Source organism: Epinephelus lanceolatus, chromosome 3 (assembly GCF_041903045.1).
Source record: "Epinephelus lanceolatus isolate andai-2023 chromosome 3, ASM4190304v1, whole genome shotgun sequence".
NCBI classification, from domain to species: domain Eukaryota; kingdom Metazoa; phylum Chordata; class Actinopteri; order Perciformes; family Serranidae; genus Epinephelus; species Epinephelus lanceolatus.
Window position 1 is genome coordinate 21,151,532 of NC_135736.1, and position 23,233 is coordinate 21,174,764.

General features: G+C 40.0%; 1 protein-coding gene across 1 annotated transcript; it reads right to left on the minus strand.

Annotated features, from left to right (window-relative positions):
* Positions 1-3,271: 3,271 nt before the first annotated feature.
* micall2b (mical-like 2b) lies at positions 3,272-22,107 on the minus strand. Its single transcript, XM_033625353.2, has 16 exons — positions 21,759-22,107; positions 19,092-19,140; positions 15,463-15,604; positions 15,180-15,367; positions 14,846-14,973; positions 13,387-14,115; positions 13,078-13,280; positions 11,972-12,029; positions 11,287-11,429; positions 10,984-11,048; positions 9,809-9,932; positions 9,615-9,717; positions 7,389-7,462; positions 7,193-7,307; positions 4,769-4,815; positions 3,272-3,501 (listed from the first exon to the last, which is right to left on the minus strand). Exons 1-16 carry the CDS (start codon positions 21,899-21,901, stop codon positions 3,425-3,427), a joined length of 2,388 nt encoding a protein of 795 aa, XP_033481244.1. The 5' UTR covers positions 21,902-22,107; the 3' UTR covers positions 3,272-3,424.
* Between the last annotated feature and the right edge of the window lie 1,126 nt (positions 22,108-23,233).

The following is a 23,233-nucleotide window of genomic DNA, read 5'->3' on the forward strand; positions in this document are numbered from 1 at the left end:
AAAACAAAAAAACTGATTTAATAATTGATTTGTATGGTAAAGGGTTATGGTGATTCTAGGGACTCTCAGCTGTAGTGATGGCAGTAAGATGATTTTTATTAAAAAAGGGGGACCAAAAATGAAATGATATCCAGTTAGGAAACAAATAAGATCTTCTTATTTCTAAGTTATTTTTGTTTCTACTTTCTCCTTTCCTACTTCAGCATCATAACTTTTATATTCTTGCTAAAAAAAAATCTTGTCCCTTTGCAAAAAGGTGTTTTTGATGTGTTATACTTGAGAAACAAAAAGGAAAAAAAGGATAATAGGGCTGTCGTACGCTGTGCAGATTTTAAAGCCCTTTGAGGCAAATTTGTGATTTGTAATTTTAAGCTACCTGACCTGACATGACTTGAAACTGGCTTTGAACATCTGGTTATGAAATTGGCATGTTTCATCCTCACTCTGTTATTGCAGAAGTAAGTATCTGAAGTGCAGAAAATAGGAAGCCTCTGCAGCACACACTTTGCTAAAGCAAAAGAGGACTTAAAGATTATTTCTGATTATTAAAGTCCATCGGATTCTGTGTTTTATTGGAATTTTACTCATTCCTGACACAAGAGAAAAAGAGATATGTGTAACATTACAGTTTGTGTATTATGTAATAGTTTCACTAGAGAAGTGGTAATAAAGTGGGAGAGTGAGGCTTGTGATGCCGTTCTGCATTAGTGAGAATAAAAGGAAAACTTTACTTCTTTTGGGATATACATATAAAATGTATCTATGTGTCTATTATTCTGTGTTCAGATTGGACCTTTAGTGTATTCTCAGCTCTACAGACCAAAAGATACAAAGAGATTTGCACTCTGGGAGCTCCAGTGACATGGAAAGTCTCATGCTGCCTCCTGGTGTTTCCACAGAGAAAATACATTTTCACTGCAACTGCAACTGTTTTCTGAGACCAGTGATGAATCTATATGGGCCAAATATGATCAAAACATTACAGTGCATGAATAAAACTACCAAAATAAAAGCCCTAGTTTAGGCTATCGAACATTTAGGTAATTAATATGACAACCACATGCGACCACCACTGCTCTGCAGGAGCTACTGTCAGGTGAATTGCATTAAATTAAGATAGTTTAACAATAATAACATGCAGCATTAAATTCTACTTCCATATGAGTAAATATCAGAGAGCCATGATCAATTCATGATGTTGTCATTTTATTAAAATTTCAGTAGATTTATTACAGTAATCTGTTAAAACATCCAGGCCTGTTTCTCCATTTAATAATCAGACTGCTGTTAAGTACCAACTTTATACAATATATACAGCTAAGCTAGAGGAGAATAAAAGGGACAAGAACACAAACATATATACAGAGTTACATTTTGTGTTGAAATTGAGCACTTTGGGTCACAACACAGACATTAAAAGTTTGCCTCAGTGCCTCTAGAGTTATAGATTATGACGCAGACAAGCTAAACAGTTAATTCAGCAAAAGAAAGATTTAAAAAATACAAAGATCCAATATGGACCAGATCTTATATTCCTAACACTCACAATCATCCAGTCTACTCAAACTTTTAGTTTGAGTGATTAATCTATTCGAGTCACGTGACGCAGACCAGATATAAAACCACAAACTGCATATTCAAGTCCAACAGAACATGATTGGATAGGACAGTAAAACATGACATGACATCCAGTGACTGCTTTCACTCATAAATGCATTATTTGGAGACACTATAAGCTCAGAGGTGCAGTTATTGATGATTCAGAGCTTTTCGCTTCATTCAGGAAGAATCACAGTCGCTGATTTTCAAACCTAAATATGCAGTTGAAAGCTCTAACTTAGAGAGTAAACCTTCAGGATATATGTTTCCCAAAGGTCAAGAGTGAAATGCTGTGTGCACGAGTGTTTTTCAAGAACTATGGTTTCAAAAAACAAACTTATGCCTGCATACAGGCTGTGACACATTCAGCTGCAGAGTGATTATATCTTAGACTCTAAATTTGAGAGGTGTGGACTCGAGTCACAAATCTGATGACTTTGGACTCAACCAAGTCAAAAAGACTTGCAACTCCACTTGGATTAACACCAATGACTCATATTTTAAATCAGACTTGAGCCTTTTGACCTGAAAATACTTGATCCCCTCCCCCAAGCCTACAGATTAAAAATTATATTACTTAAAAAATGTTTCAAAAATCAATTTATTTCCCCCCGATTTCCTGAATCAACTAAAGCTAATGCTAATCATTTCAAACAAGTCAACACCTCATTCTCCACATCCACTTTGAACCAATCTGACAGGGTCCAATCAAGCTGCAGAGGAGCTGCAGGAAGAACAATCGTCAGCGTCAGCTGAAGAAAATGATACCAAAGCTATTTTGCTCACTCAAAATCTATGCAGTGGTCAACACGAAATGAATTGCAGTGTGCAAAACGTGTGGGTCAAAAATTACAGACGAAGACGGAACAACTTTCATGAAAATAAATACAAATCTTTATAAAAGCCTTAACATTTTTGTAAATCTTATATATTCTTACTCTGTTGTTAAAATGGCATTACATTTGGTGAAGAGCGCATGATGACTTGTTGAAGACTCTTAATTCAAAGATTAGGACTTTAGACATGAATTAGGACTTAAGTGCAAAGACTTGCTTTTGACTTGCAAAACAAAGACTTGTTCCCACCTTGGCTAAATTATCCCATAATAAATAAACCTCAAACTGGAAACCACCGGACTAGATGACGCTATTATAACAAGAAAAGATTTTATAAAAAAAAAAAACAACCTTGTTCTTCTCAAAGGGCCTCTAAGATTAAATGCAATTTACACATGTAATTGACAACATCAGAGTCAGAAAGTGACCCTGAAGTTGTTCTTGTAGTGTGAACTGAAACATGAGCAGAGAGCACGGCGCATCTGTCCGACCTCTGTTCTTTAACCCGTATTAGCATCTGTAGTGGTACTGTATACAACAAACATCTCAATATGTCGCATATGTAAGAAGATATAAGGAGAACGTGTGTGTGTGTGTGTGTGTGTTTGAGAGCATTAAGTAGACAGATTAAGACTAGAAGGGTATTAAAACTAACAAGTGGAGCACTGAACCCAATCACATCACGGCTGGTGAGTCATTAACCCCTCAACATCAGCTGTGTCTGTGCGTTTGTGTGTTTGCATGTGTGTGTGTGGCACTAGCAGGCACGAGTAATGTCAGATCTTGAGTGATGCAGTTGACAGAGGGAAGGGCATTTTTCTAAAAGCGCTTAGAATGATGGATCACACGCACACACACAGACTATCAGTGTTATCCCATGAATCACAGGCTGAGTACACTGACATTAAGACTACAACAAGAGGAGCAAAAAAAAAAAAGCAATAAAATAAAACATCAAAGACTGTAGCAGGCGCGGTGTACGAGGAGCATCATCCCTCCTTCTTGCTCCCCCAGCCAAACAGTTTGGACATCGGAGACTTTTTCTTTGGCTTGTCTTTCTTTATGTCTGAGAGGGAGACAAGCGGGAGGGGAGGTTAGTCAAAAGATGACAGAGGGGAACGTGACACGTGAGATTGGTAATAGTAATTCTGCGACAGCTCAATCAATAAACCCAAACAATTTTTATATTTTCGGCTATTTAAAAATAAAACTGAAAATCTAGACTCAAGCAGAAGTAATCCCTCTCAGTCTTCACTTATGACCCACCTGAAGTGTGTGGCGGTGTCGTCTTATTTTTTGCGTTCAGGACATTTTTGGGCATGTACCCCCACAGCGCCCAGATGAGGTGGGGCCACCACAAGCTGATTCTGATATAATTCATATATGTAATATTGGTACACATCTGTATGTATCATAGGGTTTCTTTCACATTCACTTTACACAAGCAAAAAAAAAGTTGTGTTTAAAAGTTTGTTTCTATTCATTTTGAGTCATAAGCTAGGTCTGTTTCACCAGTGAGGGTTCACATAAGCAGAGGCACTGTTGCCATGGTTACACGCAGTTAAATGTAATTAGCATCCTGTTTCAGGATGTCAGTTAACCTTTGTTTGAGGCAATACAAGTTAAAAAAAAAACACCTGCCAGAAAATGAAAAAGCTGTATTTTCCGTGGCTGTGGTATAAAGCAGCATTTATCTTGCATGATACAACATGTGTGTAAACTATCACATGACTGCACTCAGAGTTGGACTGAACTGTGAAACTTTGGCATTAACTTTATGAATACATTAAAATGAAATGGCTAGTCTTTAGCCCACGGTCGGCATTCACTCGCTGCAACATAACGACCTTTCACTGAAGTTCAATAAATCTCCTCAATTTTCAGCCCTGCTTTCCCGGTCATGAATTGCAAATGAAGGCGGCTTTAACTCTATTCTATCAGAGGGTCAAATTAACCAGCTACATTATCCATTTGTCTAATAGGAAATGCCGCTGACAAAAAGAGGGGGAGCATTTTGTTTGATGCTTTTTCCATTAGCAGTCATTAGATCAAATGAGATGAAAACATCGCCCGGTGGCACCCTTAAAAATGCAACACACTCTCACACGCACACACACACGCACGCACACACACACACACACACACACACTTCCATAAACCACAATGAGAATTCTATCTACTTCAATTAGAGGCACCCATGATGGAAATCCTCAATTGGATAATTTATAAGCCAACTAAGTTGCAGTGACATCGGGGTTGTGATAACTAATGAACAGAGCGGGGGGGGGGGGGGGGGGGGCAGACGGCCTGTGGAGGTGTTGGGAGATACTCACTGAAATTCATCATCATCTTGTTTAGCTGCTCGTCCTCCTCTTCCTCCCTGAGAAAACGCACAAAAAGCAAACAGATTAACATCAGTTCACACCTGTATGAACATACTGTATTCATACATTCAATGGAATATAGGGCTGCCCCCTAATAGTCGACTAAACGTTGGTCGACCAGAAAGGTCATTAGTCGGTAAGATTTCATTGGCTGCTTAGTCGCAGAAAAAAACAAAAAACAAAAGGGAAGCTCTATTAGGAGCTGCACCATGTCAAAATAAATCAAAACCTATATGACTGGACTGTGTGGGAATTTAATTTGAAAGGACAGACACAGGAAGTGGCCACGCTCAGCAGTTAGACAGGAGTCACGTTACAAACCAATCACAGCTGACAGACATCTTTCCCTTCTTCTGTAAATATTCGTCTGATAGATAACGGAAAAGTTGATCATTTTGGTGCAGGGCTACCCAGAGCTTTACATCTGTCCCAAGGACGATAGGCCTACATACTACAAACAGCGCCTGGCAGAAGATCAGCTCTGCACTGACGTGGCGTGGCACGTGTACGGCCCCTAATTTCCAGGGCTGGTACCTGTGGTTATTCCACAGGCTAGTTAATAACATGTTGGGCAGGAAATCCAAAGTGTGGGATCATTTTGAGAAAGTGAAGGACGAACCCAAGGTGATATGTAAAGTCATCTTCATTGATCGACTACAAACATGACGTATCATCTGAAACATGTAAGTAGCTACATGCCCATTAGCCACTTAGCACAATCATTACTGCTTTGCCGACAGCGTCATTAACAGGTAATGTAGCACAGTGTTAACAATGTTACTGATACTATTCTTTCTTACACCTTAAACTCAAACAGTTGTGTTGCCCCGCCCAAAATATATAATTTAATGATTAAATTAATCTCGTAAACATGCAGGCGACTGGTTGACTAATGGCCCTAAATGACAACTATTGGTCGACAAGGAAAATTCTTAGTCGGGGGCAGCCCTAACGTGAGAACTGTGCAGTGACATTTTGTTATGTTGTCTCTACACTCAAGTACACTGGATTTGAAACCAAACAACGACCATGAGATAATGCTGATGCTAATCATTTCTTCTTTATCGATTTAATTGTTTCTTTAGTTTATTTATTCATTTCAATTTCATTCACAATTTCCCAGAGCCAAAGTAATGTCTTTAAACTGCTTGTTTTGTCTCACAAATAGTCCAAAACCCAGAGATATTCAATTTACAGTGATATAAAATTGAGAAAAAGCACTATTCCTCAAATCTGAGAACCTGTAAACACTGAACATTTAGCATTTTTCCTCGATATACAACTTAAATGATTATAAACCTTTGTAACAAATTCATGAAATAATAGTTTGAGCTTTACTGTGAGGGTGAAGTGCCGACGTCCAGCTTTAATTTTAAGGGTTTCAAATCCACATCAGCTGAAAAGTGCAGGCATTCATATTTATCATTTAAGGTAAAATCCTTTGCATTCAACAAGTGTCTAAAGTCTCGGACTCACAGACATCAGCAGGTATTTGGTATCTCCCCTGCTGATGCCCCATTGGGACAACTTTACTTTTAGCTTGTTTCGGAGGCCTTTTCCATTCAGGGTCATTAAGTAAGTAAGTAAAACACATTTTGAGTTAAACTGAGGTCGTGAAAATGTGTATAAAAAAGAGCTAAGAGTCCTGTGTACACTCAATATGGACCCTAAAACCCTGAATTTCATACATTACAAACAATTTTCCACTTAACTTCCTCTTGTCCATGTAACATTATGTCATCCAGAAGAATTCTTAACCATCTAAAATCAACAACATAATCTGTTGCTGTTTTTAGGTAGAAAAAACGGTGGGGCAACAGCTGCTTTGGACCTTGCAAGGCCAGAAAATTATACAATTTTACACAACACGCAATTTCACATTTCCCACACAGTTTAACCAGGTTGATAACCAGACTGAGCACAAACCTCAGTCCCCAAATTTTACTGTGTTGTCTTGCTGCTTTTATGTTTGATAATCCTCTTAATAAAAATGCTTGAGATCCTGAAAGTCTGTTCTCGACCAGGTGGAATCAGCTCTGAATAACACACACAGGAGGCTCAAAAGCGTCTTCTCTGACAAGCTAGCTGTTAGCTAGCACCACTCCAGTCCAATTATTTTTTACTAACATTTTGGATTTTATAACATTATCCTGCAGCTGGTGGGCACCAACGTGTTTAATCAATTTTTACTTCAAAGGGGAGACTTTGAAATTTGTGCTGTTGAAGATAATCCACATAGTTCATGACGAAAGAAATATAACATCTGCTAACCACGAGCAAATGACAACAACAGTACTTTGCAAACTCATACTGTTGCAACCCTAATCATTATAAATAACAGCAGCTTAGCCTCCACTATAGTTGTATACACACCTGAGTCTGTCCTCGTCCAGACCATCTACTATAGCGTTTCTGTCATTGACGATCTCCACCAGTTTGGCCATCAGCTGCTCTTCTCTCTTCCGGTCCCAGGCTGTTTTCAGATGTTCTGTACAAACAGAAACACATTTTAATCTCAGGTCTGTTTCATGTTGTGTCTTGTGTTGAATGAGTTCCCTCAAACTCTCACCTGGTTTGTCCATCAGTCGTCTGAGCTCCTGCTCAACACTGGGCTGCTCTTCCTCCAGGTCCTGGGTCCTTCCACTACACACAAAACAATATATGAATTTAAAATGTTGTATTTGTTACTGTCATGTAGAATTGTATGTCTATTATCTTGTTGTTTGATAAATCTAGTTTTGCCTCAGTTCCGAAAGTATTCAGATGAGCTGTACCATCACTGCCTTAACACATTTTCCATGATCTCTGGTTGAAAGCTTCATTAAGTAGCCTACACTGAGTAGATTAATGACACGGAGTTAAGATCATTTTGCCAAACTTCTATAGCCAAGGTCCGGACTGGACTTTCATGCTCAACTTTTTCCACCATTTTTTTTCTCACAAAATTCACAAATCTATCCAACCTTCACTAAATTTGGTGTTCAGAGGACAGCACAAAAACATTTGCCTGTGATATATTCATTTCATTTTTGTGTAAAATTTGGCCAAAGTCCAAATGGGTGTGGCCTATTCGACATAAATTGCCAGAATTATAAAAAAAAACATACACTGCACCTAATGTATTTACTGATAAGATTTATACACTGATGGAATTCAAACTATAAATGGAAAAAAGACCACATTTATATACTGTAATGCTTTTCTACCTTGCCAGACAAAGCACATTACAATCTTTAGTATGTACTGTACCTCTATCTACCATCTTCCTCCTGAGCCACATATACAGGTGGTAAAACAGCACCCTATCTATGATTTATTTAAACCTGCATTAGCTCACTTGGCCACTTGGGGGCAGCAGAAATAAGCTGTAAACCCAACATTGGTCTAAATTTATAGTTATTGCTCATTTAGATATCCAGCAATTACAGAACAGAAAAAATGTATTTGAAGGTAAGTCCAATATTCACTCAACCTTTAGCTCCATTTTGGTCTGAGAAAAATATCTAGCTCTTGTGCTGCTTGATGCACAATGTTCACTAGACTGTCATTAACTTCACCTGTCTCCCATTTGGTGCTGGGCAGGTATTGTACACTGGGTTTATAGGACTGAAACAATTAAGTTGCAGTGTGTCAAAACCAGAGGTGTGGGTTCAAGTCATATGACTTTGAACTGAATCATAATTGAGTCACAAATCAGATGACTATAGACTCAAATTAACAAAATCAAAAAAGACTTTCAACTAAGTAAGTAAACTAAATACTTGATACTTTCTCTGAGCCCAAAGATTAAATAGTACGTTCTTTAAAAAGTACCACAAATCAATAAATTTTCCTTCAATTATGAAATCTACTAACACTATTAACACTATTTATTCCAAGCAAGTCAGCACTTAATTCATCAGATCCACTTTGTTTAAACCAATCTGACAACATCCGGTCAAGTTGCAGGACAAAACAATGTTACCTTACTGAGTGCTAGTTGGAAAAAACTATACCAATGATAGTTTCGCTTGTGTACAAAAACTACACAGTCATCCACAAAAAAACAAATCGCAATATGCAAAACAGGCAAAGATTACAGATGGAGGCGCAAAAACTTGTTTTGATAAATACTGTAAATACACATTTTAAAAAAAGCATTTTATGTAAATTGAATCTATTTATCTTTTGTTAAAATGCATTACATTTGATGAAGAGCGCATTATGACTTGTTTAGGACTCAAAACTCAAAGTTTAGGACTTGAGACTTAGTTGTGACTCGCAAAACAATGACTTGGTCCCATCCAACCAATAAGCTTAAAGACAGTAAGACACGCAGGTGCAGGTGGGTGATCATTCTCTGTAGGTTTGTCACCATGAGCGACCTCTTTCACACTACACATCAACTCAAATCCATTGATAACATAAACTATCGATTTAATGTCCATTAACTCAGTTCCCCACAAAACTGTCTGTCTGTTTTTCAATGCAAATCTAGATTCAAAAGCAGAAAATGTTCTCAATATTTTTTGTTATATACATAAAATTGCAGGGTTGTGGCCTTGGTAGAGGTTTAACATGAATTTATGAAAGGAATAATTGCGGTGCATGTGTGCTGTTAAATAGCATCCTGCTTCACGCTGCAGCCAGTGGGGCGCTGAGCCGTCTCGTTCCAGGACGCCCTGCTGTGGGACGGGGGAGGGAGGACACTGGGAATTCAAACTGTCAACCTTCTGGCCACAAGTCTGTTTCTCTAATCGCTAAATAGTGGCATGCCCCTTTTCTAAGTGCGTTGTGTGTATGTGGGCGTACTCACATGTAGACCAGTTCAGACTCCCGGCGCATGGCCACCTGCTTGTTCCTGATCAAGTTGAACCACTCGACCATGAGCCCATCCATGAGAGAGTCATCTACGCCCTCTGACACACAAACACACAGAGTTTAATCCCATATACACATCTTCTGCTAAATCCGAGAGGGCTCATACAATAATGAGTGTGTTTATCTCACCTTCTTCAGAGCTGCGGAGCCTCACCTCCAGCTCCACTCCCCTCCTCTCCCACTCGTTCAAATTATCTTCAATCTCCTTCAGTTCCCTTATGATTTCGTCTTTGGGAATGTAGTCTGGTTTAGTCTACAGACGTAACACACATATATGCAAAAATTAAAATGGAGGATGTGAACCAAAACATGGATCAAGAAGGCCGACTGTTGCGTCAACTCTTGTCACCTGTGTCTCGGCTGAAATGTTGCATTGAACACACCACAAAGACTACAGCCCAGAGACAAATATACGTGTATGTTTTGATATCTATGCTCCAGCTAACATCCAACCACATGTACATTCTGCACCTGCGTGAGAGGAAATAACTCTCCATACCAGCAGGTGGAGGTAGTCTGTATTTGTCACTAAAAAAGGAAACCAGACGACCAACAGGACACATTTAGGATGCTAGTTAGCCAGTTAGCTCATTGACAACACATCCCAATGTTAAAACAACAGAGGATATTCACTGTGCACCAGCGAACTATAACTCAAACAAGTATGAACCATTTCTGCTGAATGACTCAATGACTACAAAAATAATCTTACCTTACATAACAAGTTTGTTTCAATCTCACACCCTCTTGACTTTAGCCTTTTTTTTTCTTTCCTCAGTTCAGCGTCTCTTCTTGTGCACTGAGCTGAACGGCCAATCAGAGTAATTTCATCTCTGACACCTATTCAACAAGCCTAATTGGATGAAAACAAGACTGGGCCTACTACCGCCAACGATGCAGGACACACCACAAAAACTAGGGCAGCAGACACTCACAAACAGCCTTACAATGACTGCTGGCTGATAGTGTAAAAGGTTTTCCTATCCTTCAATCAGTTGGTTATAAGAGAAATGTATTTTTTTCTCTTTAACACCAATCAGTAGATTAAATAAATTAAATGTTATTTAATTTTATTATTCTATATGTCTTTCACTAGCTCATTTTATCTATCAACTACTTAGTGTTCCTATTATTTTGGTTTTGGTAATGTTACACACTTAACCACTTCTATGTACTTGCTAATTTGTTAGCGTTAAATGCTTTAGCTATATTAGAGCTTATACAGTGAATAGGTCTATAGCTCAGTCTAACTGAACGATGATGTATGAACTAAAGAATTTTTTTTCCATTGACGGTTCAGGTACCTTGGAAATCTTTGCCTCTGTCTTGGTGCCATTTGCAGTCAGATCTTTTTGACCATTCTGGAATCCTTAAATAAAAAGAGATAAAATACAAAAAATTGATATAAACCCACTAAGAACAAAGACAAAAGAGGGAGGCAACCCTGAGAGGTCTGAATCATGTTTGGCTAATTTTTAGGAAGACCATTTGTGGTATAAACATTGTCCTATCCATATATAATAAAAGAAGATTGGCTACAAGATAGCAATGTACAAATTTTTTTCTTTCTTTTTAGTGGATCATATTTAAGCAGAATAAGGTGTTACCCTTTGATGCAGGTGGAGTGACAGAAATGCTCGGGGTCGAAGGATGCGAGGAGGGAGAAGGCCCAACGGACAGTTCTGAAGTCTGAGGCTTTCCGGCTCCATTAGCCCATGGTTTCGGCGAGGGCTGTGACGGAACAGCCGGTCTGTGGATGGATAGAGGACGAGCAGGAAAAGAGAAAAAGAGAGACAGAATTTAATTAATGGCAATTTATCTGCTCCTACAAGTAGTCCCCTTTTCTACAGTGCTTCCTTTTGATTCATGAGTGTGGGAGGAAAGGTCATCCGGGGGAAAGGAACTGAGCACTGAGCATATGTTGCACCACGGAGGACTCTACTCAGTCTTGACACCATTTGGGGCTCACATGCATGTGGCGGAAGAGGAGAGACTGAAAGCTCTGACTACAAATGATGGCTGAGCCATTTGGAGGAGCAGCAGGTACAGGCTTCCTGAGGGAGGCAAGGTTGGATAGATGGATGAAAGACAGGATCAAAGGATGGATGGATGGACAGGACATCAGGAGAGATAAGAGATGTTGATACGCTGTGAAGCCCGCCCACGTACAGATACTCCCTGCTGGAGGTATGACAGTAGAAACTGAGCCAGTTTCAAGGGCAAGGAATTAACCAGAAACACAGAACATGGAGGAAACACAGAAAAAGATAATGCCAATATAACACATCTTACTTGGAGATGGGTTTCAGCTTTGACCGCCAGTCTGCAGGAGACTCGTTGTTTTCTGATGCTGATGAGAGAAAGGAAATGAAACAAATCTTGAGTGTTTTTCACTTTCGGGTTCAGCTCATGAATCACACCCATCAACTATCCAGTGTCACTTCCTGTTGTTATCGTTTCGTTGATAGAGCTATTTGCCACCGACAGCAGGTCAAATTTAGGGGAAGAACAAAATAAAAAGTCCACATTAACTATAACCTGCTGTGTGTTCTGATTCCAACAGTGACACTTATTGAGCACCATGAAAATAACACGAGAGCTGTCATCGAGGCATCAATGAGTATGTCAACCATTAAAAAATCCCCCCCCCCCCCAAAAAAAAAATCCCATGGAATGCAAATGGACATTTTTCCTAAAGGGATCTATTACACAACACAATGACAAGTTCATTCTTTACCTCTGTGAACAGAATGTGTAAGAAACTAATACAAATTCAAGGTACACTGTGTAGCTTTTCTTTGTGCAAGGTCTTCTTCATGTACAATGTAGAATTTACAGAAGAAGACCATGAGATGTGGGTTAATAGCTCTGGAAAGCTAGTGAACCCTTGAGCCTGTATTACTGTGTTACATCTGAACAACTATTAAAACATGAAGCCAAACTGAACTTGAACAAAATCATGTTGTGTCATTGTTCACTATTAACCTGTTCACAGTTTTTTTTTGCACCTTGCTGTTAATTTTTATCATATATATTTTGTTTTTTTCCATATTTTATATATTTGCACTCCTTCCCACTTTGTATTGCAACCGATGCACAACAATCCCACTCTGGATTAAGTTTATGACTTTATGGTGCTGAGCAAGCTGAACTAATTATTTAACACGACGAGTTTCCTGTCATGTAATTCAACACAGCTCACAGCTTTGAACATTAATTTCACTTAATGTGTGATTTTGCATGCATTTGCCATATCATAATACGACCAGTGCTTTCTGATAGATCATACCGTACACAGATCAGGCTTTCCCACTCACTGCTCCAAAACACACCCACAAGAACACGCATTAAAACAGGTTTAACTACTCTGTGCAGTTATTAAAGTGTGTGAGTTGAACCTGAGGTGTTGGGTGATGCCCTGCCGGGCTTTGGGCTGCCTCTGTCTGGAGTTCTTGCTCTGACTCCACTCTTGCCGGATGGGCTCGGAGTCCGGGTGTCTGTCGGAATCTGAAAGTCGGCGAGGATTGACGGGTCTGGTTTCAGCCTCACTCTCCCTCTGACTCCTTCTGTCTCCTTCTTTGGTGTCTCCACTTGAGAAGGTCTGATTGGAGATGAAGTGTTATTAAATGCTGTTATTCACCAGTAGAGGTCAGGCTGCAGCACGACACCATAAAGTCTAGTCATGTGAGTGTGGTTAGATTACTTACTTGTCAGTTTTCTTTAACACTACATTCGTCCACGATGGCTTGCTGTTGTTATTGTTGTTCTCCTCAGCCAGTTTTTTGGAGATGAAGGCTGCTGCCGTTGCTTTAGCCTTCGAATCTCCACTTACACCTGCTGCTTTAGCTTTCTCCCCACCTGTGTTCAAGCTCTTATTTGCTTCCTTTTGGCCAAGACCACCAACATTTACAACCACAGTGACGGCCTGCCCTGCTGTGGCCTCCTGCACCTTACTAGTCACATTCGTCCCTTTATTTATGTCAAACTTTACAGTTGTCGTCTTTTTCTCTTCATCTTTAGCTGTGTTATCTGACTGTAAGAACTTAAGCTTGGACTGCTGTGTCTTCGCAGCCGTGGTGGAGGTACGGGGAGCAGCAGTGGGCCTGGTGTTGATAGAAGTGGTTGTTGTGGTGAAGGTAGATTCACAAGTAGTCCGTGAAGCTGTGGGTTTGGAGACAACGGATGTCTGAGAGTCTTTAGAAGCAGAGGAGAGACTTGAAGCTGGCTGGGAAGGAGATGGAGTCGAGAAAGTGGAGGAGAAGCTGGGAGGGGTGCTGGGTTTCTCCGTCAGCCATGATGGTCTCGCTCTGGAGGGTGTGTGAGTGGTAGTGGTTGTGTTTGTTTTGGTGGAGTCTGGTAGAGGTGTAAACTTGGAAACAGGGGTGTTTGTGGGTAAATCTTTGAAAGGTGCAGGTGTGTTTGTGGACGACAGTGACCTAGAAGACAGAAAGCACAAGACATATAATTGTTGTAGTGTGTAATACTCGGATTTCTACCATCTGTGGTAGGAAGAACGATAAAGGACTTTCCAAACAGCCTAGAGTTCACTTTTGATTATTTATGCCTTTATATTTCCCACATCACTGTAAACATGATGTTGCCTTGTATTTTCAGGTTATAGAGATTTTCCATATATGTTAACATTCTATGTATCATTTTGTCATATGGATTATTACATTGGTCTGTTCTGTACACACATCTATTGCACCTCTGTCTATCCTGGGAGAGGGATTCCTCCTCAGTTGCTCCTCCTGAGGTTTCTACCATTTTTTCTAATTAAAGGGTTTTTTGGTGGAGGATTTTTCTCTTATCTGCTGCTAAGGGTGTAAGGATGGAGGGTGTCATATGCTGGACTGATTTTTCATGAAATGTAAACTGTAAATGTCACACAAATGGACAATTTTGATTGTGTTCTTCCCTTAATTGTCCATTGTGAGTCAAACACTGTTATAGGAGCGCAATGAAAATCAGTGGTGTACTCTTTTAATGCATAATTTAAATGCAAATTGATTAATCAGTTTATAATTGCTTTTTCAGATTTATCAATTAGTTAACTTTTTTTAACTTTGATTTTAATTGAGAATAAAAGCGTCTCTAATCGTTCTGGTGGCACACTCTCAACTCTATAAGCATCAGTTATAATTAAATTCATCTGTGGGTCCTTACTTTGCACAGCTCCTGTGATAGAGCTTCCCGTCCACTAGATGTCGCTGCACCAGGTGAACGTGCTTGTTGCATGACACACATTTGTTACTCAGGGTGCCTGTCTGATGGGATTTCTCAACCACAACATCCTAAAAGAGGGGAAGAGAGAATGTGTAAATGTTTAGGAGAGTATTACCATACTTACTGAAACTCATCTGAGGCAATGTGGGATTTTTATTTGTTTTGCAATAGCGGTTTTGCACTGACACAACAGAGCAGCGTAGGTATTTGGGTCATCTTTAATGAGTTTGGCTTTGCAAATATTTGTGTAAGATATTCAGGCAGCAAAGATTACCTTTGTAGCATTTCTGGTTTGTCTTGGGGAAGGAGAGGGCTTTGAGATGTTGGAGGAGGGGGGAGGGCTGTTCTCTCTGGCAGGGATGGAAGAGGGAAACACCTTCGCCACCACCGGCTGGTTCTTCTTCCCAGACGGTTCCTCTGTGGGAGCATCAGCTGGGCGCTTTATACCTCCCATACCACCAACTGCAAACACATGGATGAACAGAGTGATAGAGACACATGAGACAGGAAGAAGGGAACAAAGGCAGAGGCGAACACAGCAAGACACTGATACTCACTCGGGGAGCGTCCATGGAAGTAGTTGTAGTACTGTGAGACGTATGTCAGGATACTGAGGCGGTCAGGGACCTTAAGAGCCACCATGTCTTCTGCATCCAGCAGTGCTGGAATTCCCAACTCCCCCTCCGCAACCTTGAAGGCCTGCAAAAAACATCGGCTTTATCCAACAAAACAGATGCAGCTCAGGGTGAATTTTTAGCTTCTAGACCCGGTGGCCAAAGATCGAAATGGACCAATAAATCACATGAAAAGCAGATCTGACTTTCTGAGACCTCAACATGACTTTCTGCATCTTAACACACTTTAAACAAGACTTAAGCTGCTTAGTATTCAAGTGCATGTTTGGCACTGTGAGTGTCCCACAGAAAGTTTTCTGTCAAAAGGAAACTGAAAAGCTTTACTTTAAGTGGGTCTTCTCTTTTTTTTTCTCAAATGAATTCTGGCCAAAATCAGTGTGTTTTGACACTGAGGAAAGCAAGAGCGCAAATACATGTTGGCAGTTTTGAAAAAGTTTCCATTTGTATTCCTAGATGTCCATCCTACCTTTGGATGTGGACGTGTGTTTTGTGTGTTGGAATTAATGTTTTCTATCATCCATATTTGTTTTTTTGCATATCCTAAATAAATTCCCTTTGGTTTGTTGTGGTAAAATTCTGGCCACAGATTGAATCTACACCTTATGTGTTGAGAGAGAAAGTGAGTCAGGAATTTCCAAAGTTCAGCGATTTCATGGAAGCATAAAAGACGACAAGCAGAGGCAGGCCTGAAGAGTACCTACAAGAGGCAAAACTTAATCAGTAATCTGATGATCAGGTGCGCCATAAAAACACTGTTTACTTTGCTGTGCCCTTTAATCTCTTACAGCTTGTTGTTTTTAACCGATCTGTTCCTTTCATTTGTCTCAGCTGATCCTGAATAGTGTCAACCAATGGCTGCTAATTTGGGCTTTTGTTTAATATCACTTCAAAGAGCAACAGATGTTGATCTTGTGTCCGTTTCAGAGCTCAGAGTCAAGTTATGGAGCTCCTCAGAGAAAGTGAAAGTAAAGAAAGCCATAAAGCAGCCACGTCAAAGTGTCCAGACTGAAACACTTTGTATTTGGCAATGACTTCTCCTCTCAGCTATGTTTGAACTCTGATGTTTTAGAAAATTCCCAGTTACCTAACATTAAGTGGTGCTGATGTAATATCCAGAGCCAACACGCACGTAGCAGCAATTTATGCCTGCAAGGTACATTTACTTTTACTAGCAATTCATTCCTCAATAATTTTTGGCTTGATTTAAAGGCACAGTGTGTAGGATTTAGTGACATCTACGTACGGGAGAACTATAGGGGAGAACTATAGTGCCCAGCCATAGACTGTATAAATAATGGACATAGCTTCCATAACAGCACCCACTGGTTTGTGGACTGCCGTTTTGAAGCCTTGAGTTTGGCATTTTAGCCACTGCCATCTTGTTTGGTTTTTTTGGAGCCAGAAGTAACCATATTTGGACGAGAGGCTGGAGCTGCAGAGGAGCAAGGGGTGGGACTGACTCATAAACTGTAGTGACACCTTGAAGCCAGCCTGTCACTCAAGCAGCCCCACCCTTAAATATGCAGAACCTTGAGCCATAATGAAAATGTAAACAGGTAAGATCTATAAAAATTTAACCTCCGTACAGCTGTCATGTAGGGGAAAATAAGCTATAGAGCCCAAAACTGTTTTTCGAACCAGGCTGAAAACGTGTTTATTTCTGCTGTAAAGTTGGGCATTTTAACATGGGGGGCTCTGGGGATTAACTCTGTTTTGGAGTCAGCCTCAAGAGGTCATTCAGTTAACTGCAGTTCTTGACACTTCCAAATTGGCTTCATTTTTCAGCCCCGGAGGATGTCGCTTCTGGCTGACACAGAAACACGAATGGCCCTACTTAGAGCTAGTGTTTGTTTTGGCCATTGTGGGCTACTGTAGGAAACTTGGCAGACTCCGTGGAGAAGGACCCACTCTGCATGTAAATATAGACACTTATTTTAAGGTAAAAAATATATAATTATTCTCATTAGGGCTGCCCCCAAAAATCAAAGATTTGAATCATCAGTCAGAGACCCATCAGTCAGCTGAGACTGCTTTAAGTCGAGCACTCGTGGGGTTTATTTTATGTCGGTTTGATAGTCACTGTGCTGTGCAGTGTACTTCTGTTTTGATCCCCAGATTTTGCTAGTTGTGATTAAGGAGGTTTCTGCAGCGTGAGCGCTCTTGACTTCCATGCTACTCTTTAGTACAGACAGCTACAGATGTGATGCAGCAGCAGGAAGGAAGAGAGACTGCAGTGTAAGGCTCCAAAATAACATTATCTTCTGCCTTCTGTGGTGAATTTACAGCTCACAGCAACGTAATACAACACAGTCTCTGGCTTTTGTTTGATATCTAGTGTCAGCACAAAATGTTGCTGCACATTTCTGATCCTTCGTTAGTGCATTTAGTTTGTTTACTTTATTACGTGAATGCTACTGTCACATTGAACGTCCCGCTGAGCCCCGTCCAAACTTTAAAACTTCATATGGCAAAAACAATTTGTCAAATATTCATATTAAACTGCTGAATCTGATTTGACTGACATAATTCGGAGTCTGGTACAGTCTTTATTCTTATTTTCAGGTCATTATAAACTGACAAAAACTTAGTGATAAATATTATATACCACTTTTGCCCACAGATGCCCCTAAATCCTGCTAGAAGTATTTTATACCCTGCATTGATTACATCCATTTTTAAGAGCTTGTGGTCTTCCTTAATGTCTTTGTTGACACATTGCAACACATCTTAGCATGTTACTGCCACCTGCTGATTAGTGGAATAGTGTGACACCTAGAGCGACTGTATCACTCGAAATAAACAAATCGGGGACCCACTAATGGACAAACAGCTCCATATTGAAACTAGAGGTCTTAAACTCCACAGGGAGCCTTTAAAGGAATACTTCATCCACTAACTGATTATTTGTTCATCATGTACTCATCCCATGTTACGCTGACATCTTGAGGAAAACCTTGTTTTTCTTGCATATCTCCACAGTGAATAAAGAATCCAATGGCCGAGAAAATTCTTGCTGAATTTAAGTCATAGGGGTCCGCGTTTAACAAAAGCAAAATTAAATCAAAACATCTGTTTACAGACTCACAGAACTATAATTCACAACTTATTTAACCAGTTGTATGCTCAGTACTTCCCAAAAACATGCATTTTTGCTAAAACCATTCAAAACATACACACAACCGCATTAACAGTCTCACGCATGGATGAGGAGCGCACTTGTGCTGCGTATGATATGGCTTTGTTGTTGTTAAATACAGACCCCAAAGACTTAAAATAATCAAGAATGTTCCCTGTTTTTTGGATTCTTCGTTCACTGTGGATGTGAATGTGGAAATTCAACACATTGTGAATAAGTAACATACAAATGATCATTTAGGGAGTGATGTATCCCTTTAAGTCAGGTGGATTCCTCTTCTGGAGACCATGAATGTCTGTAGATCTACTATACCAAAAAGCTGTGTGTACTCCAGGTAACAAGAGTTTGTCTGAACAAAAAATCCGAAACAACATCAAATAAAAAGGTCAAAATGCAGCATGTAAACATTTCTTACCAATTTGTTGTTCTCATAAACATCCTCCTTCCTGAGTGAATCAAAGTCACTGCAACAGAGGATGGGAAAAAATTAGTAACAAAACATGTGATCCAACTTCCCTTCCTCATTCGTTTGTTTACCAGCAGTCTGGACCAAAAATGTGTCATTTAGTCATGCACACATATGAACACATATCATGACACTGACAGTGTGACAGATCGATTCATTACACGACCGCTGTGGTGTCATATGATCTCATGTCAGTTTGTCATACAGCTGAACCTTACAGAAAGCTCAGCCTGCATTCATAAAGGCATTACAATGTCTATGTTCAGTAAACCGAAGCAAAGCCTTTAACCAACGTTTAAAGCTTCAGCCCATGTAAACATGAAATGTGCCGCCACGCTCATCTGGCTGCAGCGAAAAAGTGGAATGGAAAGCACTGGAGCAGCTGTGTCTCAACTTAAAATGAAACTACTGTCTGTCTTCCATAATGGCCTGCCTGGAACAAACCCAGGCATCTCTGTGCGAAACTGGCCAAAGCTCAACAAGAGATGGTGAGTCAAGTCTTTGGAATATTCAACCCAAAGCCTAACATGGACAGATCTTATTCAGAATATCTTGTGCTAAAAGACTTTTCAGCTGTCAAGTAAAAAATATTAACCAATAAACCCTGGCGGGAAGTTATCAGGAAATCCTGAAGGAAGGAGGTGGTTTTTTGGAGTGGGTGTGTAACACATTATCAAACTGTAAGACATTCAAAGTAACTTTAATTTTAATCTGTAAGTGCACCCTAGTCCATCCAAATAATAAGTAGCAGGGGCCACAGAGACAGGAAGAGCTGAAATGTTTAGTTGACTAAACGACTCACGTCAATAGGCACAATTTTTGATTGTTACTTACAAGTTTAAGTTATTAACACTCAAAATATCCAAACATACAATAATTTCTGCTTCTCAAATGTCGAAAACCTGCCGCTGTTCTCCATTTCATGAAGTTAAAAACTGAACATATTTGGGTTGCGCACTGTTTGCCAGAAAAGACAAACATTATAAAGACACCACCACCGGCTCTGGGGCGTTCTCCATTACTGTCATATATTTTATGGAATAAGCAAAAAAAAAAAAAAAAAAAGAATCAAGTATGGAGGCTCTGAGAGGTGAGGTGATTTTTTTTTTCATTTTTGCAGCCAATGTTGGCCAAAAAATAATCAAGAGATTATTTAATGATCATAAACATCATTAGCTGTTAGTTTTTGAGCCTTTTGAAGCAATGGCAAGTCGTGTTTTAAGCAATATGCCCATCAACAATAAGTCTGTGATTGCTTAATGATGTTCCAACAACTGGGTTTTTTTTTTTTTAATACATTGCTTGACACCATGATCTTTCCATGTACAGGCCTAATACTTCAGTGTGCAAGATGGGTGGCTGTAATGGAAGAAAATAATGACTAAGGCTCAATTACTCAGCCTTGTTAAGTTCAAGTTGTAAGTTCATATGAAGATGATTTCATCTTGAATTTTACTTTGATGATGCAGATCAGACCATATAAATTCAGATACATGGTTTTTAAAGTAATATATTTTTGTGCTATTAATTCAGTTGCATCTAATTCTCAGTACTGAGTATTCAGAAGTGATTACATTACATTTATGGCTTGATCCTCCAGGATTTTACCAGATCAAAGCCTGAGATCTGAATGTTGCTTACAAGCCTCAGTTCAACTTGTTTTTATGGGAGTTAAGTCTCAAGTCCTTTAAGTCAAGTTTAAGTCTTGAGCTTTAAAGTAACAGTGTGCGAGATCGACGGGAATTTAGTGACATCTGCTGGTGAGGATTGCAGATTGCAACCGGATGAAAGTTCTCCTGGTTAGAATTCCTTCAGTGTTACTTATACAGGAGAAGTACACTCCTTTCCTAAACAAACAAACCTGGTGATTGAAACCCCTAAAAAAACTGAATAAAGTGGTTTCACGCTACAAAAAAAAAATCAGTGTTTTTTCCAACGCTCTTGTTAGGGAGGGGCTGCTTACACACAGTGGCTGACATATAAACGTAAATGGCCCTATCTAGAGCCAGTGTTTGGTTTGTCTATTCTGGGCTACTGTAAAACATGACTATGCAGATTGAAACAGTTCATTCTAAGGTAACAAAAACACAACAATTATTATTTTCAGGTGATTGTACACTAAAGAAAACATACTTATTCTATGGTTATATTCTATTTCTGTCAGTATGTCCTAAATCCTGAGGATAATACTGAGAATCTAAAAAGATGATTATGATGTCCAGTAAAATTAGTCAATAAAGATAATAAAACCCAATCCAAGTGTAAAACATACAGACTCCACTAACACTACATGGTTAGTGGCCCTCGCTGCAGACCTCAGGGGGGCCACTCTGGTTGTATTTTGGCCCTGCTCGGTCACTGAGCTCTTCAGTCCACATCTGAGCTGCTGTTCCTGTTTTTCCAGCAGACCCATGAAGCTGAAGTTTGTTCCCTTCTATTAAAGAACAGCTGAACCCTACCATAAAGCTGGGAAGTAAAACCAATGGACTCCTTCTCCTCTATAGTTTATATATATATAAATAGCCAGAATACATCTGGCACTGCTTGGTGTTTTACAACACTAGGAAAACCACTCAGTCCCTGCGTGTTGTCAAGTCTTCTGGTTTCACTACTCACATGAGATCGGGTCTGTGTTTGTGGATGAGCGCGCAGAAAGCCAAGCCGTCTCTGAAAGACGTGGTCATGTTGGTGATGGACACATCCCGGTAGCCCTCACACCGGAGCTTGCACCACTGCTGCAGCGCCTTGACGGCCGACATCCCCGGAGTTCAGAGCCGAGCTGATCCGTGTGTGAGTGCAGCGGCGACCGCTGTGTTAAGACTCCCGGAGCTCCCCCACTCCTCCTCTTCCTCCCTCCAACACCAAACTTCAGAAAGTTTCCACAGCAGCTTGGACACGCTGGATCCAGGAAATGACAGATAGCAGGACTCTGTGTGAATGTGTGTGTGTGCTGGCGTGTGTGTGTGGGAATCACCTTCTCTCGACTGAGAACATGGAAACAAAGTGGATGTGACACCTGTGAAAGGTCGATAGTGACGCGGTATGGGTGGAGTTCAGTCCGCCTTTTGTGTTTCTGTTAACCCTCTCAGCGTGTGTGTGTGTGTGTGTGTATAACCTACTCATGCAGACTTATCATAGGGCCATAGATAACAATTTAGAGATATGAGTTTATGAGTCCAAATTACTGTAATTTGTTTTACATCTTAAATATTGTTTCACTTGATGTTCTGCTCATTTTATCTGCTGCAGGAGACAATTCTCCAGACTGACAGAAATACCCTTAAATCCTGCTGGAAACTCTTTCACTTTCTCTTTTTTTTTTTGGCACATTCATGCTAAAGATATCTCACAAACAACATCACAGTCATCTCCCTCTAAAAAACCCCACCAGGTGTAATTATGTCACATAAACTCCCCAAGAACCCACCCAGAAACTAAAGTGAGAGTCATGTCCCACTCCCCCCTGTTGAGTCATCTTCCAAATAAGAAGTTGCTGTAAGGAACTTGTAATATGTATTTAAGGGTTGTAATATGGAGCTATAAATGGAGGATAAACTGTGAAACCAGTTAACCAGGACTGGTTGTTGCTTGTTCAAGTCAGCCTGTCCCTGCCTGTCCTCTGGGTGTGTTGAAGGAGGCGGGTAGTATCTGTTCATCTGACACCTGCACACATGCACACAAGCACACAAGCAGAGCAGCACTGTGCAGGTAGGAGACATTTACCTGGAGGGCTTTCTACCAGAAAGCCTGACAGTCTATTGGTTAAGGTTAAAGAAAAAGTTGTGGTTAGGTTTAAAGTGAATAGATTTCTGTCAGAAAGGTCTTCTACAGGGAAAACTCCTCCCATGTGCCCGCATTGTTTGGCTGATTCAGACTTGCAAGGACTTTGTATACTTTGGTTCACCCTCTCCACTGCAGGTTAATGTTTGATTCTGGATTTTTTGTCTGTTTCTAATCTGACTGGTCTGCAGATTACAATTAAATCTGGTAGAAAGGACAGAGGGAAAAAGAAACAAGTTAGTTATTGGTGCTGATAGCAGCAACATGTGTCCATTTATGAAACACCATAAGCTGTCTGTCAGACATCATCA